General features: G+C 49.9%; 1 protein-coding gene across 3 annotated transcripts in view; it reads right to left on the bottom strand.

The window, feature by feature from the left end:
* Nucleotides 1-18,229, bottom strand: part of SEPTIN8 (septin 8) — a 437,194-nt gene that overhangs the window by 197,289 nt on the left and 221,676 nt on the right. For all 3 annotated transcript variants that reach the window (XM_069652496.1, XM_069652497.1, XM_069652499.1), the window contains exon 4: nt 13,056-13,242. In XM_069652496.1, the coding sequence (XP_069508597.1) occupies nt 13,056-13,242 (187 nt within the window). The remainder of the gene's footprint in view (nt 1-13,055; nt 13,243-18,229) is intronic.

Below are 18,229 nucleotides of genomic sequence, written 5' to 3'. Positions count from 1 at the left end.
AGAGAGTCCTTGTCCCCAAAGGGGGAAGTCTCTCCCACTGAGGTCCCACTTGCCTTGACACCTAGTGAAGGTGTTGTGGAGCAGGCGTACCTCCCTATCCTCAAAGAGGGGGGATGGGTGGGTGCCCCCCCCTTGTGGAGAAGGGAAGAATTCCCTCAATTTGTCACACGTCCCATTCAGAGACCTCAACGTTCTCTGACCAACACCACAGACCTTTAACAGACCATACCCGTCCTCAAATTATTTGAAAAGCCACACATTCGGCCTAGTCTTTAACTCTTCCTGAACTTCTCATACCCATGCCACCTGCCCTTTGACTTGGTCCACCACACCGCAATTACCCCCCACCATACACAAAGCTGGCGTACAAAGGTCAGGCTAAACACCCTGCGATTGAGCTCCACTCCTTCAAGGATTTCCTGCTCGAGGCAGTATAGGAAACCTTTGCAACGTTCCCCACCATAAGGACCCGCTCAGCCCATCTGGATATATTCAACCACTTCGCCAAAGACCTACTGAACACCCATGTGTCCCTAAAGTCTAGTTGCGGCAAACACAAACAGAATGCAGCCTGGTACACACCAGAGCTTGCCGCCAACAAACGCTCTATCGGATCCCTCGAAAAGTAGTGGCACAAGCACTGCAGGCCAGAGGATCTCATGCCCCAAATCCCTGCGCACCCAAAGCAGGCACACTGTCTTCGAAGGCCAAGCCAGCTTATTATATCCACCATTGAGGTAGCCTCTCGCAGGGGCAAAGCCTTATTCGAAGTAGTCAACCCCAATCTGTCTGAAGGGCCAACTTCCTAAGAAAAACATGACCAAATCAATACTGTTTTCATTGACAATAGTGATGAGATGCAAAGGACTTGACACCTCGGAACACAGAAGGAAAATGTGCATTTATCCACTCTGTGCACTGCTGTCAGACAGAATTCAATCCCTCTTGACACTCACTTCCCTTAAACCTACAGCTTACACAGATGAATTCTTTCTCACTAACCACCAGGATCTTTTCAAATCTGCCTGCATCAACTACAAAGCAGTCTTGAATGGAACACCAACATACTTGGCGGCTAAACTCCTAACCTCTCGAGGCTCTTGTGTCTTGCAAATCAAAACCATCAAAAGTTTGGCGTGTAAGCAGTGTCTCCTGCCACACACCGACCATCTGTAACAACCTCCGGCAGAGACTCAAAATGCCCCACCATCCTCCAGTTGCACAAAACAGAACAAAAGTGGCTCCTTCAACGATACCTGACGGATGAATACACATTCTGCGCTATTGTTTAAAATGTCAAGCCAATGCTGGCCTTCACCCATAGTAAAGCACTCCACTGCTCTAGAGTTAGGTTCGTGCTAGAAGAAGAAAAAAACACTGACACGATACATACAAATGATTAACATGGTAGACAAAGTGATCCTACGTTCTTCCATTTGTGAAACACTTGTCATTTCATAGCCCTATATTGGAGGGTGGAGGGGAGGGGGAATGCACCGTCTCTAAAGGAGGAGTCTGCAAGACGTGGAACAACGAGGTTGCAACTACATTAACCAAGACAAAGCAAAAGGCAGAATGTTTTCCCTTGGTTCCGCCTATAAGACATAATGCAAAATCCAGTGCTGCTCATAAAGTAATACAAGTGCCACTTCAGTTCGGTCCCGATACAAGTGCTTTTTGTGTGGCATTTAATAAAGGGGAGTGCCACGCAGCCACAGCAATGAAAGGAATGTGAACTCGCATGGAACAAACTGTATAAAGTGACATTAAACCGGTTTCAAAGCAGAGATTCCATCACTATCAACACACAGATATTCAAAACAACACGATACAATATTAACAGGTGTTTTGGCCTTTTTCTTTCTCTGCGTGTGTGTATGGTCTAGATGTGGAATATTTATGAAAATGCTGTGCATGTGGAGCCACATTGTGTTACAAATAAATATATATAACCTTTACACACACTTAACCTTTTACAGACCTCTTTCCAAATGAGTCTGAAACTGTATTTTAAGAAGAAGCTTAACACATAGCATAACCATAGGTCCTTAACCTCATTTTGGCATAGTCTCAGGGTTTATTGAATTTGCCCACAATATTTATGCCACTCAGTATTAAAACAAGTAAACAGTTCATATTCCAGTAGGGTGGATGTACCTAGAATGTTTAAGGTCAAATTAGCATGCATGCTAACGGTCTTGGGCTGTGAAACGTTTCAAAATCTTATCAGCACACACTGGGACATTAGACACCGTCTATTCTGTCTCGCTAGTTTCTCGGTTATCACATCTAATATTTGCAAGTATTAAACCATTTCAAGCGGGGGGCACAATTATCATGAGATTAAGGCACACACATTTGCGCGCAATAGACAATTGTCTCTTCAGGGCAGAGAATGAAAATAGGCATGCCTGGGGCTTGAAATCTTCCCTTAGTTTTCATGCATAAGATGTTACATTTACAAGAGTGCACGATTCAAAAACGCCTTCCAATCTATTAACAGGATCCATATACTAAACAACTATTACCTGCTACAGTAAACCCACCCACTTCATTTAACCACTGCCACCAGATCATGAATATGGCAGGTTAATGTCTCATTGCTGTCATTTATTTACAAATCTTACTAAAAGTTGTGCATGCCATACATGAGATGGAAAACACCATTTACAATGAAGAGGGATTTAGCAACTCAAAGTAAACTGTTAATCCATTTAAAAAAATCCTGTGAATTGCGAAAGGGTTTTTCTTTTTAAATGGACTCCGAAATACAATCAAATCCCTAGGTCGAAGGTTCTGAATCATTACCAATTTGTTTAAAAAATACCGTGACAAACACAGAGGTTACATCCCCGTCTGCCAAGAAGAGAACCCAGCTCCAGTCCTTACAATCCGAAGAAACCAAAATGTTTTCTACACTTGCCCTAAATGGAACAATTACAGGTTCCATTTAGGAATCATGGTGTTCGGGTAAAACAACATCAATATCAAATATATGCGATGCTGGTGTAGGGGGGGGGGGGGGAGATAGGTCAATAGGATCCCCCTCCCACTACATCTCCCACCCTGGTGAAGACTCATGACACATCGGCAGCCCACCGGCCCCCGGGCCCAGGCCGCAGGGCGGCTGCAGACCGACACGTGAGGCTGCACCACCACGTTATGTGGCAGAGCACAGACGCCATCTTGTACTAAGCCAACTCCATTTTGTTAAAAATGTTTAGATCCAACCCAGGCAGAGCCAACGTGCACACTGAAAGCTGCAGCTTGACCCCCACTCGACCGCGCTCACAGAGGCCCACACTCCTCCCCCCCACTCCCTGCCGCATGGCAGATCAGCTGAGGACTCGTTCTCACGAGCCACCAGACATGAACAAACAACAAAATAAAACACTGTAGCTGTTAACCTTCCGCAGTACATCATTGCCCCAGCCATGAACGGGAACATTAGGAAGTAACTGAAACCAGCCCAAAACCTGCATGCCCTGACCCTGCACCAAGCCCCCAGCGTTAGACTGTGCGGCGCTCCACACCCCTGCCTACCCCGAGAACTCTTGTAATGAGTAGAAACCATTTATGTAATATATGTCGTGTTGACTAACGTTCACTGCTAATGTGAAGAAGAATGGGTAAAGAGTAATATGCAACAGATATTGTTTATAATATGAAGATGTACGAAGACTGGCTAAATGATGACACTATACAATAATATGCGTTGCCCTCTTTGCTCATACACCTGCCTAACGCTACCTCATGTTCGTATGTCAACGATAGATATGAAATGTTGTGCTAAAATGGTATGGCCCCCAGTTAGTAGTCCTTCTAATGCAAATGTATACAAGTCATCCTAGAGAGTCCACATGTTATTCGCCCCTCACCCAAGGGACAGTACACTGCTTTGTGCAGGGTGCCGCGCACTGAGCTGCAAGGCCATCTCCCCCTCCTCCCGCCCAGGCCCTCCAGAGATGAACAAGTTACTTTCTTACCTGGTAACGTTCTTTCGATGGGATGGTCCGACAACGTATTCCATATCTATGACATGTAATCACCACAGCTGTGCTGCTTCGGAAACTTTTTTCGGCGTCTGCGTCGATGACCTCCTCCGACGTCCGACGTCATCCGATGTGATAAGTAGGACGCACGACGCCCGTAGCCTCAGTTGTAGTTTTTTCCCCCAGAACGTGTGACACTAGCCAACTGCCAGTCAGACACAAAGCCTTGAGGAACGTAAGCTGCAATCGCAAAGAAATTCTGCAGCGGGGAAGGCAGGGCGGGAGCGATATGGAATACGTCGTCGGACCATCCCATCGAAAGAATGTTACCAGGTAAGAAAATAACTTGTTCTTCGAGGGGATTGGGTCCTCCGACGTATTCCATATCTATGACAGACTCCCAAAGCAGTACCAGAGCAAGGAGGAGGGAAAGAATTTAGAATCAAAATTTAGAATAGCCAATCAAATAGCAGAGCAAAGGACCGCCTTGCCAAAGGCCAGATCCTGTGCTCGGATGGAATCGAGAGAATAGTGACGTACAAATGTATGTACTGAAGCCCAGGTGGCTGCATCACAGATATTTCGAATAGGAACACCCCTCTGCAGGGCAGTAGATGCAGCCATACCCCTGGTAGAATGAGCCCGCAAGCCAGCCGGAGGGTCCTTACCCGCCAAGCGGTAACACTCGGAGATAGCTAAAATATTCCAACGAGACAAAGTCTGCTTCGTCACAGCTTGTCCCAAACGCTTTCCAGCGTAACCAATGAAAAGTTGATCGTCCACTCTAACCAGGGACATGTGCGAAATATAAAAGCTTAACGCTCTCCTAGGATCAAACCTATGGAGCCTCTACTCTTCCTTACCAGGATGTGGAGGAGGATAGAATGCCGGAAGAACCACCTCTTGGCTCAAATGAAATTCCAAAACCACCTTCGGAAGAAAGGAAGGACGAACTCAAAGGACAACCCTGTCCTTGTGGAAAACAGTGAAGGGTGGCTTAACTGAAAGTGCCTGTAACTCACTCACTCTGCGAGCGGAAGTAACCGCAACTAAATACACAGTTTTCAGAGTTAACAGCCTCAAAGGGCAAGAATGTAAAGGCTCAAACGGAGCACCCATAAGAAACCTAAGAACAAGGTTTAAATCCCAACGGGGCACCAGGAAAGGTGACGGAGGGAACACATTAGTGAGCCCTTTCAGAAACTGTGAAGTTAAAGGGATTTTAAAGTAAGAACACTCTTCAGACGAGCGCTTAAAGATGGACAGCGCCGCCAGGTAACCTTTAATGGTACCCACTTGCAAGCCCCTGTGGGCCAAAGAAAGTAAAAAGGACAGAACCATGGGGATGTCACATGCAAAAGGATCCACATTCTGAACTCGGCACCAGTCGCAGAACTTACGCCAACGGCAACGGTACAGAGACTTTGTTGCTGGCCTTCGGGCCGAAAGCAACACCTCCATCACGTCTTCAAGAGGTCCCAATCCTTATACCTCAACCTTTCAGAAGCCAAGCGTGAAGGTTGAGGGATCTGACCTCTGGATGGAGAACCTGACCCCCCTCACGTGCGAGCAGATCGTCTCGGTAGGGAAGACGACGCAGAGGGCAGATGGACAAGTCGAGAAGGTCCGGGTACCATGTCCTCCGAGCCCATGCTGGAGCAATGAGGATCATCCGGGAATCGAACTTCCGTAACCTCCGCAGCACTTGCGGGATGACGGGGACTGGAGGAAACACGTACAGCAGCGGGAACGACCACTCCACCACGAACGCGTGTCCTAAGGCTCCTTTTGGAGGAAATTGCCACGAGCAAAACCTTTCGCACTTCTGGTTGACACTGGAGGCGAAGAGATCCACTTGAGGGGTCCCCCAAAGGGCGAAGATCTCCAGGAGAATCTCCTGAGCCAACTCCCACTCGTGAGAGATCGTGCTCTGCCTGCTCAGAGCGTCCGCCGTCACGTTTTCGTCTCCGGCCAGATGAACTGCCGAGATCGAAACTTCCTGCTGGATGGCCCAGAACTCGAGCTGCATCGCCTCCCTGCACAGAGGAAGTGACCCTGCCCCCCCTTTTTGTTGAGGTAGTGCATGGCCACTGTGTTGTCCGTCAGGATCAGGACACTCTTTCCTCGCACAGTCAGCAGAAAAGCCTTCAGGGCTAGCCTGACGTCCCTCAGCTCCAACAGATTGATATGGAGTCAGGACTCTGACGGAGACCAACGACCGCTGACTGTCAGCCCGTTGGCATGAGCTCCCCAACCCGTGAGGGATGCATCCGTCACGATCGTCACCTCCGGGCAGGGAAGCCAAAATGGAGCCCCCTTCATCAAGTTGCCTTCGACGGCCCATCACAGAAGGTCCCGGGCGACCGAGGGCGGCACCTGAACCGCGTCCGACATCCTGCCGGAGGACTGCGACCATTGCGTCTTGAGCGCCCACTGCAAAGATCTCATCCGCAGGCGAGCCTCTGGCACCAGAAGAATGCAGGATGCCATGAGGCCGAGCAACCTCAAGAACTCGAACGCTGGGAGCGACTGAGCATGCTGAAACTTGTGCACCATCTGCTGAATGTGAAGAGCCCTCACCTGGGAAGGAAAACACTGCCCCAGGGAAGTGTCGAGTACTGCTCCGATGTACTGGAGCCGCTGTGTTGGCGTCAAATGGGACTTCTTTAAATTGAGGGAGAAGCCCAGCCTGTGAAGGGAGTGGCAGGTGACGGACAGATGATCCAGGACTTGCTCGGGAGAGCTCCCCCTGATCAACCAATCGTCCAGGTAGGGGTACACATGAATCCCCCCTTGCCTGAGATGCGCTGCCACCACCACCATGAGCTTGGTGAAAAACCTCGGGGCGGAGGTTATTCCGAACGGCAGGACCCGAAACTGAAAGTGCGAGTCGCCAACCGCGAACCTCAGGTACTTCTTGTGCTTGGGATGGATCGGCACACGGAAGTAAGCATCCTTGAGGTCGAGTGACACCAACCAGTCCTGAAGCTGAAGGGCCTGGAGGACGAGAGAGTAACCATCTTGAACTTGTCCTTCCTGAGGAGTTTGTTCAAACCGCGCAAGTCCATGATGGGTCTCAATCCCCCGTCTTTCTTCGAAATCAAAAAATAAGGGGAATACCATCCCTTGTTCCTCTCCGCTAAAGGCACCAGTTCTAGGGCGCCTTTCTCCAGCAGGGCTTGAATTTCCTGCGCAAGGAGCGGATCCGGACTCTGCAAAGAGAGGTTCCCCGGTGGATTGTCGCGAGGCCTGTGCCGAAAGGGAAGACCGTAGCCGTGGGTTATGATCTCCAGAACCCACACATCTCAAGTAATGGCTTGCCACTCTACAAGATGCTGCGCCAGCCTTCCCCCAACCGGCGAACCATGGGACATGGCCTCACGACAGAGTGGGAGCGGCTGCGGCGTTACCTGAGGGCAAAGAGGCAACTGCCCGAGCGGCCTTGGCACCACGGGTACCCTGTCGTCCACCTCTGGTACACCTGCGTTGGCCTCTTTGACTTCCAGCTCCTCTCGCTTTACTGAAGGATGAGTAATAGCGAAAGGAACCACCCCTCCACTGCTGTCCCCTAGGACGAAAAGGCAGAGGTTGGCGAACTGCAGCGCCCAACGACTTCGCTGCAGCTTTCGAGGTCTGCAACCTCTCAAGGCTCTCGTCAGCCTTGCTGCCAAAAAGGTGTTCACCGTCAAAGGGCATGTTGAGGTGCCGGGACTGCACATCAGGAGCAAACCCCGACTTCCGCAACCACGCAAACCTGCGTATCACGGTGCTCGCCGCCATGGACCTACTGACGCGTTCAGCTAAGTCCAAACCCGACTGAACGGACTCACACATGGCATCCTTACCATCCTGGACCATAGCAAGGAAACCATCCCGTTCATCCCCTTCGGGAACATGTTCAGCCGCTAACGCAACACAGTTCCACAGAGTGTGCGTGAAACATGACAAGGCACAAATGGAGTTGGCCGCCTGAAGCGCCATACCACCAGAAGAAAACACTTTCTTCGCCCAGCCATCAAAACGTTTGTCGTCCCTATCAGGAGGGATGGTAGGGTACGACGCCTGCTTCGCCGGGGCCGTGGCCGCCTGCACCACCAAACTCTCCGGAGTGGGGTGCCTGGTCAAGTAGCAGGGGTCGCCACTGGCTGGACGGTATTTTCGCGACAAGGATCTGCCCACCGCCGGGAGACTCTCCGGAGCAGTCCAAGCCGCAGCCACCCTTCTCTGTAAAGCCATATGGAACGGCAGAACCGGGTTAGTTGGGGGACCAACATCAAGGATGTCTGTCAGATCATCCTGCACAAACTCCCCTGGGGGAGCAGACCATCCCAAGTACTCAGAAACCCTAGCCATAAGGCGCCATACGAGGAATCAGCATGAGAGCCAGGCTCAGGCCTACAAAACTCCACCTCTAGAGAGGTGTCCAGTCCAGTGGCATCATGCAGTGACTGTCTCAACTCGTCAAACTGACTATGGCCCGAGACAATTTCATCCGGAACCTGACTCGGAACCAGGCCATCAGAATCCTCATCCGCCTCTGAAATATAGTCCAGGTGGCGAAAAGAAGGGACTCAAGAGTGCTTGCTCTTAACCAGAGCCTTCCTAGGGGGTCCACCCGTGCCCAGGGGTACCTCCGACACGAAAGGCGTCGAGCGAATCGGCGCCGGCGTCGAGAGAACCGGCATCGGCGCCGAGAGGATCAGCGTCGACGTCGAGGAAATCGGCGTCAACGTCAGATGCCGCGCCTCCAGCATCGGCGGCGTCGACAGCCCTCGAGGCCGGAGCCCCGAGCGTGTCCCTCGACGACCTGAGCGTCGACGGCTTCGACGACTTCCTCGGAGCCGGAGCCTCGAGAAAGCCTGTCGACGCCCTCGACGCCTCAGACGTCGATGTCTTCCTCGAAGACCTCACAGGTGCACACGGTCTCGAACGCGTCGAGGACCGGGACCTGGAACGGGTACGTCGAGAACGAGTCTCCTTGTCCGAACGGGACCTCTCCCGTGACTCATGCCGACCACTCTTGCGAGCGGTGTCTCTCGACCTCTCACGACCAACCCCACTCGGGGGCGCGGACGGCTTAGTACCCTGCGACTCAAGAATCGCCAGCATTTTCTTCCCGAAGGAAGCCCATTCCTCTGGCGTCGCACGGCTGATGGGGTAAGCGACGTGCCGGGCAGAGTCCTCTGAAGAGGACCTGGAAGACGACCGGTGTCAGCGCTTCCGAGAATGCCTCGAAGAGGCTGAGGACTGACGAGACCGACTCCTAGGAGGAGACCCACGAGACTTCTGACGATGACGCGGAGAGTCACCCCTCGAATCATCTGTCGAAAGCCCCGCAGACTTCGACTTCCTGGGCTTGGACACCCGACCTACCGACAACTTCTTCTTACGTTCGCGTAAGGCTTTGGACGTGAGCGACTGGCAGTCGATACAGTCATCCGTGTCGTGGGCCTCCCCGAGGCACCAGAGGCAGGCGTCATGCGAGTCCGTCACCGACATCTTGGACCCACACTCCCCGCACTTCTTGAAACCCGGACGCGGGGTCGAAGACGAAGTAGAAGACATCTTCACACGAAGGATTTTCACAAAACGAACAGGTTTGAAGAACCGAGAAGAACATAACTCTAAACAGTCGAGGCGTGAACCGAGAATCACGAAGCAACACATTCGTGGAAAAAACGGAACTGAGGCTACGGGCGTCGTGCATCCTACTTATCACATCGGATGACGTCGGAGGAGGTCCTCGACGACGGCGCATCGACGTCATCGACGCAGGACGCAGACGCCGAAAAAAGCTTCCGAAGCAGCACAGCTGTGGTGATTACATGTCATAGATATGGAATACGTCGGAGGACCCAATCCCCTCGAAAGCTGGTGTTCGAACAGCACAGCCTCCCCTCCACTCCACTCCACTCCACTCCACTCCACTCCACTCCACTCCACTCCACTCCACGCTGGACCCATTTCAAGCATCCGCTCCCCATGTCAGAGGCCGCTACAGCTTGACTCCATGACTTACGAGCTACCTGGTCCTAAATCCAACCGTCTCTTAGGCACCAGTTACATGCCCCCCACGGGCCAGTGGTATCTCCGCCGACCCCAAGTTAATAGACCTCAAAGGGGGGCGCCCACCCTTGTACTAACAGATCGTAATACCATCCCTCACCGAATCTAACAAGACAGGGTGATCGAGTAACCCCTCCCATGCCCCTGACCATGCACATGGGACTAGCCTGTTTGAACCTAAGGTATCTTTACAACTGATGTATTGGGACACTTCCTATTGCATATCAATGTTCCTGCCTGCTCTTTGATCTAAGGTCAGTGCTACAAGAGTTATAAGCCAACTGAAGCATGAAGTGTAACAAATGGATGTGAATGTGTGGCCACAAGGGCAAATGTCAGTTTAGTTACCAATCATCCCTACAAGGCATGTCCGGCCCAGCACTCCACCCCGATGAGCCCAGCTGACCTTCCAACCCCACGTGGCGCTGCACCAATGTCCACCAATCCTGAAGGAGCAACTGTCTACAATGTATACCACCTAGACATCACCACCCATTCTCCACGATTATGTGCCCCCTGTAGCTTGTGTCACCCATGACGTTGTTCTGTAAATAAGTAGGCCTGTCTTTGCTATTGTCAGACAGAGCGCTCGGAGTTTGCAGAGTCCTTTGCATGCCCTTTATTGATTCAGATAAAAACTCTTTTGATCTCACCCGCACTTGGTCTTGGTCTCATTCCCTCCTAGGGTGTGTCCTTTATTGCCGCTCAATAAGGGGGGTGCGTTTCTGGGGACGCTTACATTCACTGGAGTGACAAAGCCATACGAGGATGCACAGAAGTACCAGCAAGGTTCTAGTTGTTGGACAACTAGAATAAATCATCCAATAAAGGAGAAGGTCAAAGCAAGACAACAAGAAGTGGTAAGAGAAGTCAAAGTGGAAGCAGAGGACGACGTAGCAGTGAGCATTAACGCGTCAACAGTCGGAGGCATGAAAGATGGAAAGTGAAAGAATATTGGCAAGGCAGCAGAAAGAACGAAGAGAATGAGAGAAACCGAAGGAACGACAGGGGCAGCACCAAAGACATACTTGGGTGGCACCTTGCATGGAAAGCAAATTTGGCTGCATAGGAAGGCAGTGACTGCGACGAGTGAGCTGAGTGTCCTAGCTGGTGCTCAGCGAGAGCAGGGTGGAGCTGAGATGTCGGTATTGCAGGAAGACACCGCGGAGTCCCACAGCGAAATCCGTCTGGGAGCGGTCATAGGCAAGGACAGCAGTTGCTGACATGGAATCCCAGAGGGGTCAGGCAAGCCACATGGGAAGACCCAGAAGAGAGGTACGTGCCTAGGAGACAGGGTACCAGGATAAGACTGGTTGCCCCTTATCAAAAGTGTTTGAATTAGAGCGCAAAAAGAGGATGGGGAAGAATGGCCAGTCTTCCTGTTATTAAGGAGATTGCTGTGAATTAAAGTGCTAGTGCTGAGCAAGAGCATACCAAGCCTACAAGAAAGACCTATTTTCAATTAAACTTTATATGAGGCATGGGCACACATTCTTTCCGGGATACCTCCAAAATGTTAATGATACACGGAAAATACGTTGAGAAGTAAAACAAGAAATTGACAGGCTCAATAAGGTAACCACTGCCTGTTATTAACACCTCTCTTTCTTGTTGCAGTGATCTCTTATAAAAAGGGATATAATACTTAGCAGGTGAGTAAATCGGGTAATCTGGGTTGAGCCGCTGGCACTTGTACTCAATTAAAAGGAGAAGTGACATTATTAAACAACCATATACATTGTCAAGGAAGTCTACTTTCTTGAAATGTCTGGGAAACCCATCAAAAGAAGCCTAGGCAAAGAATTGGCTCGACAAAGATCAGTACACTGATCACCATTAGCAATATTCCTTGTCCCAGTGAATGGACTGACGTTGAAGAGCCTACATTTTACATGGAGTCTTCCACAGACAAAAAAGTGTTAATTAAGCAAATGCTAACAGTAGCAGAAGTAGAAAGACCAGGGGAAGAGGATTGTCCCCCTTGGTATTGTTGGATCTTTTCTGTTTGGAACCTTGCTGTGTGAAACCAGGCTGCAAGAGAGCAGACAAGAGACTATTTATTTTCCCTTATAGTGGATTGTGTAGCATTGACAGTGTGAGGGTCAGATTAGGTTTTGGACACAGGACGGTGAACTTTATTTTGGACATCCTGACTAGGACTGGTCCATTAGTTTGTTTTGGTGACGCAAGGAAACCCCTCAGGTTTAGGGCTAGTGAGGCATTTTTCCAACCCCTTTTATTATTTAAATAAAAAGCAGTTGGACAACCAAACACCCCTGTGACTGTCTCCTTAATGGTGGCCCCTCACAGCATCCAAACATCACTTTGTGCTATCCCTTTACGACCAGCTTCTGCCAGGAAGCTGTTCTTGGCCCTCTGCGAGGAGGGTCTTTTCCCAATCCTTTATAAACTACACTTCCACAGTTGAACATGGCCAGCGTCCCCCATCTTCTCCTATGATCGAACCAAGCAAATCATCAAGTCTAACTTGTTCCCAAATCCTGAGCTGCCATCCACATGTTACCATACCATCTCTCAGGGTTCTGCTAAGACTGAGATCTGGGAAGCTGTCCCAGGGTGCTTGTAACCTTCTCACCCCCCCACCGCCAGTCCCCCACCCCCTGAGGGCTGCCCAACCGAATGTCAACTTCTGCTCAGCACTCAATGGGAGAAGCACTAAGAGTTCAGGGGGAACATCTCACAACTGTTCCTTGCCTTTCTCCTGAATCCGTAGAAGTAAATTAATATCTGGTGTAATGTTTGTGTGTGGGGAGGAGGGACGATACTAAGAAGGATTTGTTTTAAATTTGTATCAGAAAGATGGTGGACTTTCATGGCACTTCCTATTTCAGGAGTTGTAGTATATTTTGCTTTGCATGTCGGGCGATGACCTAAGAAGAGCAGAAATAGCCATCGAATAAGGTGGAGGCTTTGTTGTGGACAATTCTTTACGTGGTGGCACATCAATTCTAAAACAATCTGAAAGCAACTCCATACCTTGCTGTCCAGTTTCTTCATTGTAACCAAATCTAAAGATTTGAGCGAGTGTCCAGTTGGCGTGATGAAGTAAAGGCAGACATGGATCCTCGAGTCGTGGTAGTTGAACAAAGAACGCCTAATTTTCAATTCTTCTTGAAGATAATTTTCAAACTGAGTGTCTATGTAATCCACGACTGGCCTGTAACTGGAAAGAAATACAGATGTTAACTTCAGCTGCAAGTACGCATTAGGGATCAGTTTCTTAATGTGTTTTCTCTGCTCCACTCTACACAGATCACAGTACGACTGAAAAGACACGAGGAGTATCATGCATATTACACAGCAGTGTACTTGGTTTTACTTTACACTGAATTCCTGCATTTTGGAGTCTGATTCACAAAGCCTAGTAAAGCAGTCATAGAACTATACACTGGCAAAATAATCTCGGTTGAAAGAATTGTGTACACTTTATGCACAGGGGAAACCAGTAAGATAAGACCGATCCATAAATGGTTTTTGGAGCCAATGTCACTTGCCTCTTAAGATGTAATTTCAGTTTCTCTGGGAAACAATTCTTATTGTCACATATGCTGCAAGTCTAAAGACGTGCAATACCCCAGCCACACCAAACTCTTCAATGACAATCAGTGCATTAGCAGATAGTCAAATGTAAACTCCAGTTAAAGACAGCTCATCTTCGAATAACACAACCATTCCGACTAACATCACTGGGCTCTCCCTACTCTCAAGCCCCTCTGCAACCATGTACATAATACATTTGTAGTTCACTACTCCAGCTGCCACCTAAGTGAATTTATGCCTACTAGCCAGTTCAGTTTGTGCTTAAGAAACTAAACAGAAAATGCATCTAGATTGCGTTTTTCCTTCAAAATTATATTTCAATTTAATTTTTTTGGGTCCATTAATAGTCTGTTAAGGGGTTGGGCGCTGCGGTGCCGAGCTGACCCAGGCAGACCACACAACATACAAGGACCACATGCCAGGCCATTACTGGTGGAACAACTGGCGAGCGGGAAACCGCTTGCTCCTTTTATTCACTTGGTGGCATGTGTCATTACACACGTGACTTGAGCATGAGCCCAGGAGGGGCTTTAGTCGTAACATCCAATGCCAAGAGTAAATGTTCAAACATAATCTAACACATAATGTACGGTGGATTACTTGCATGGCAAATCTTTACATTAATTATAACTTTAGACATTAGGGAAACTAAGACAAGGGAGGTGGTAATATAGATTACAACAAAGGCATATCTGCTGCACTACTTGGTAGCAGTTGGGTCAACACTTCACTGATCAAGTTGTGTGGTGACAGTTTGCATGTGTCGATAGTCGAGCTGGTCAAGTTTCTGGAAGGCCATCAGACTTCCGAACTGGTGGTGGCTGACCTGGCCGTCCGCATTGGCAGCTGCATACTGCATCATCTGCCTGGTGGGCAGGTCCTCATGGTGCCTTTCTTCCGCCCTGCCTCACGAGCACTCTTGATGAGAGCCGCAGAGTGGCGTGATCACTTTTTTGGCCGGCAGGCACTTGTGGTGTGGCCTTCTCCTGCTGTGTGCCTGGGGCCATCTTCTTGTGCCCATAGTTGATGGCTTCTTGAGACTGTATGATGGGGAAGCCGGCAGCACAGTCAGTTGCAGGAGATGTAGGGCCAGTGAGTTCTTCATGTCCCTTTCAATGTGTGGTAGACGGAAAGCCCAGAAAAATGAAAGCCACTGGCAGCAGCGTTGCGACTCACACGTCACGGTCGGGTCGCACGTCAGATGCCAACAATGTGTGCCCATCCCTTGAGGTGCACGGTTGTGGGACACCAGGTACCTGCATGCCAGGGCCCTTTCCGTGCAACTGTGAGGCTCCCCAACGTGGGAGCGGATGGCTGCGCGTCCTGGCCATGCCACATGTCTCCCTCAAGCAGGAGGCGTTTCACTTTATTCAGTGGCGGCTCACACAGCCAGTTTCCAGGCTCCTCCAGGTGGGAGCTATTACCAGTGCAGCTGCAGAGGCTGCACCTTCCATCCCCCAGTGGGACACTGCGCTAGTGCCAGCGCTCCCCCAGGCGGGAGTAATGGTTCCATACTTCAGGTCGCAGCGGCCCTTGCTGCACAGCCACCATGATCCTGTCTTCACGAGCCGGAGCAGATTGCAGCCCGCCACCTTTTCTTCCCCCTAGGCAGGAGTTATATGTTAATTGACGCAGTGGCATTGAATCTGCGCAGCGTACAGTCTCCTCCAGATGGAAGGTCAGGCTGGCCGGCACAGCGGGAGGGTGTCTCTGCCCTGGTGCCGGGCTGCAAACTCCCCTCCCCTTCACTCCCCCGCCCCCATAAGCACGAGCGAGCTTTGACGTGCCCCAGCGGCATGGCAGGAGCAGGCTGTGCCCCTGTTCATGGGATCAGCAGGGCCGTACCCAGACATCCTCGTCACCAGTTGTCAAGGGGCCGGCCAGTCCGGTCCTGAGCTAACCCAGGCAGCCCACACACAACACACCAGGCCATCACTGGTGATCAACTGACGAGCGGGAAGTCACTTGCCCCTTTTATTCACTTGGTGACATGCGTCACAACACACATGACTTTAGCATGAGCCCAGGAGTGGCTTAAGTCACAACATAGTCCACTGCTAGGAGAGGCCTGCTTGCTTTGAATCAGATGCTAGGACATCATAAACCGACTAGTTTTCCATGGCTCCCAGACATATTATGTAAGGCAGACAAAGGTGGTGTCCCTTTTCCTCTCAAAACAGTCCCCGCCCACTACATTACATTGTGTGTATTGAAACCATCCACCAACCCTACTGTATATTTTAATGTTGCCCAGGGGTCACTCTTGCCTTTCTTCTATTTGTTTGCCTTCATCTCTGCCTGCAGATTGCCCACCCAGCAACGGGTGTCCAGTTTTTTTCCTAATAGGAACAGTCCCAGCTATATCATCTTCCTAAACGGTCTCCTGGATTGACAGGTGTCCAGCTCGCAACCTGCTTTCCCACCATTATGGTCTGGATGGAGAAGAATAAGTATAACAGTCTCAGTTTCCTAGTTCTGCCTATATATCCAAACTTCCCATTACATGCCAAGATTTTCTGGACAAATTATCCATTCTATGAACACAGAGTCCAGCAAGCAGCTTTGACCCTGAATCCCCATTGGCACAATAGCTGCAGGCTCCAAATACTGGTTCTTTCTTTGGTTTTCTTGGTCACATTCTTCCATTCATCCCATACATTTGTAGCATGAGCATGCGCACCACGGTGCATTTAGCATTAGGTTTTTATACTGCACCAGTTCACTGATTATTATGTACTTATACACAAGTGTTTCAAAGCGCAACCATGCAAAGGAGGGGAAGACATAAGGAAGACAAGACAGTGATCTTACTAGGCATGGTACATTCAGATCATGCAGGTACACATAACAGGAAGTGCATGGGGTTAAGAGGGGTAGTAGGGACCAAGTGTGCCCAGTCCCATCAGAACATGGGTTAAGTGCAGAGAGATACCACTCATGGGTCGAAACCGAAGTGCGCTAGTGCTGCAGCAAGTGCAAGGCCCAGAGGCAAGTGCAGGAGACTGGCGATGGAGGCTTGGGACCCGTGAGGCTCGGAAGGTACAGCAGGCAACCACTCAGCAGAACTGAGTAGAAGTAGAGGAAGAGAGCGATAGAGCAGAAAGATAGTTAGCATGGGAGAGGGAGAGAAAAGGAGGAGGCGAAGAGGAAAGTCTTGAGGAAGGAGATCAGACTCAATTTGAGAGAGGCAGGGAGGCTGTTCCAGAGGGAAGCACCTGCACTGAATAAAGATCTCCCCACTTGGTATGAATGCTGGAAGAAGCGGTTCACCTGCAGAGACTTGGAGGAAGACTAGAGGAGGGCTCCGGAAGGAGCATACTGAGGACGAGAGCGTTGCAGATAGAGTGGGCCCAGGCCCCAGAGAGCCTTGTGGACAATGCAAAAGGATTGAACTTAATCCTTGCAGCCACAGGGAGCCAGTGAAGGGATTTCAGTGCTGGAAAGATGCGGTCCGTGGGTTTGAGGCCAAGGATAAGCCTTTCAGTTCTGTTCTGGATGGGTTGAAGAGGATGGAGAGTAGAGGAAGGAAGGTTGAGAAAGAGGCTGGTGCAGTAGTTCATCCTAGAGAGCCCCAGGGCTCATGAGACAGTGAGCATCTGGGGGGAAGTGAGAAAAAATGGAATACCTCCGAGAAGGTACACTTGGTAGTGGTACTTTAGAGCTGTCCGCACTGTGAGATGAGAAGGAGAGATTGGAGTCTAAAATGACCCCCAGATTATTTTGCCTCGTTGGTAGGTGGCAGCGCAGGCCCAAGAGGGCCAGCCAGAGAGAAAGAGGAAGGCGTGAGCAGGGGTCCCGAAGAGGACAATTCTCTGTCTTAGTGGCATTGAGGCAGAGGTAGTTTGCAGCACACCACGACTGAATTGCGGACAGTCCAGTATGAGTGAGGAAGAGCCCAAGGGTAGCCTGAATGAGAGCTGCGTGCCATCCGCGTAACACAAAGTTTGAGGTGAAAGGGGCCCATGTAGCCATTAAAAAAACAGGGGGATAGGTTAGATCCCTGGGGTACACTGCAAGCAGAGACAGTGATGGGAAAGAAAGGACCCCATAGGTCTCAAAGAGGGTAAACCTAGTCAGGGTTGCAGTGAATTAAGTCCCACCCAAGGACAGAGGGCGCTCAGTCTGGTTAGGATGCACGGACTGAAAAAAAGTGTGATTATGAAGAGATGTGTTGATGTAAAATACCAAAGCACTTGGTCTTAGCCTCAGAGCAGTGCCTTCAAAAAGAGGCCGATGTCTTCATGACTTTACAAACACGAAAACAATACCATGCTGCTTCTAAGCACCAAGTCTTAATATGTCTATATGGAGGAAATTGTACTAAGGATGCTCAGCATTGTCCACACATGTATTCTGGCAATCTTCCGATCTATAAAACAATCCCCATTCCCTTCTTTCCCAGTCTCCTCACTATTTACGGTTAACAAATCATGAACATTTGGCAAATTGTTTCTACTGATAAATTATTAGACAGTCAACTGTCAGATGGGAGCTCCTTTACTTTTGAAAAAGATCTATTTTCAATCAGATCCCAGGATGACCTTTTCACTTTCTGCACCTCTTTGATGACAGAGTACATCAGCCAGGCACTACCTGACAATTAGCAGCAC

Source organism: Ambystoma mexicanum, chromosome 3p (genome assembly GCF_040938575.1).
Source record: "Ambystoma mexicanum isolate Mex_15411 chromosome 3p, UKY_AmexF1_1, whole genome shotgun sequence".
Classification (NCBI taxonomy): domain Eukaryota; kingdom Metazoa; phylum Chordata; class Amphibia; order Caudata; family Ambystomatidae; genus Ambystoma; species Ambystoma mexicanum.
The sequence above is the reverse complement of the archived record's forward strand: the minus strand, read 5'-3'. Positions and strand labels throughout refer to the sequence as shown.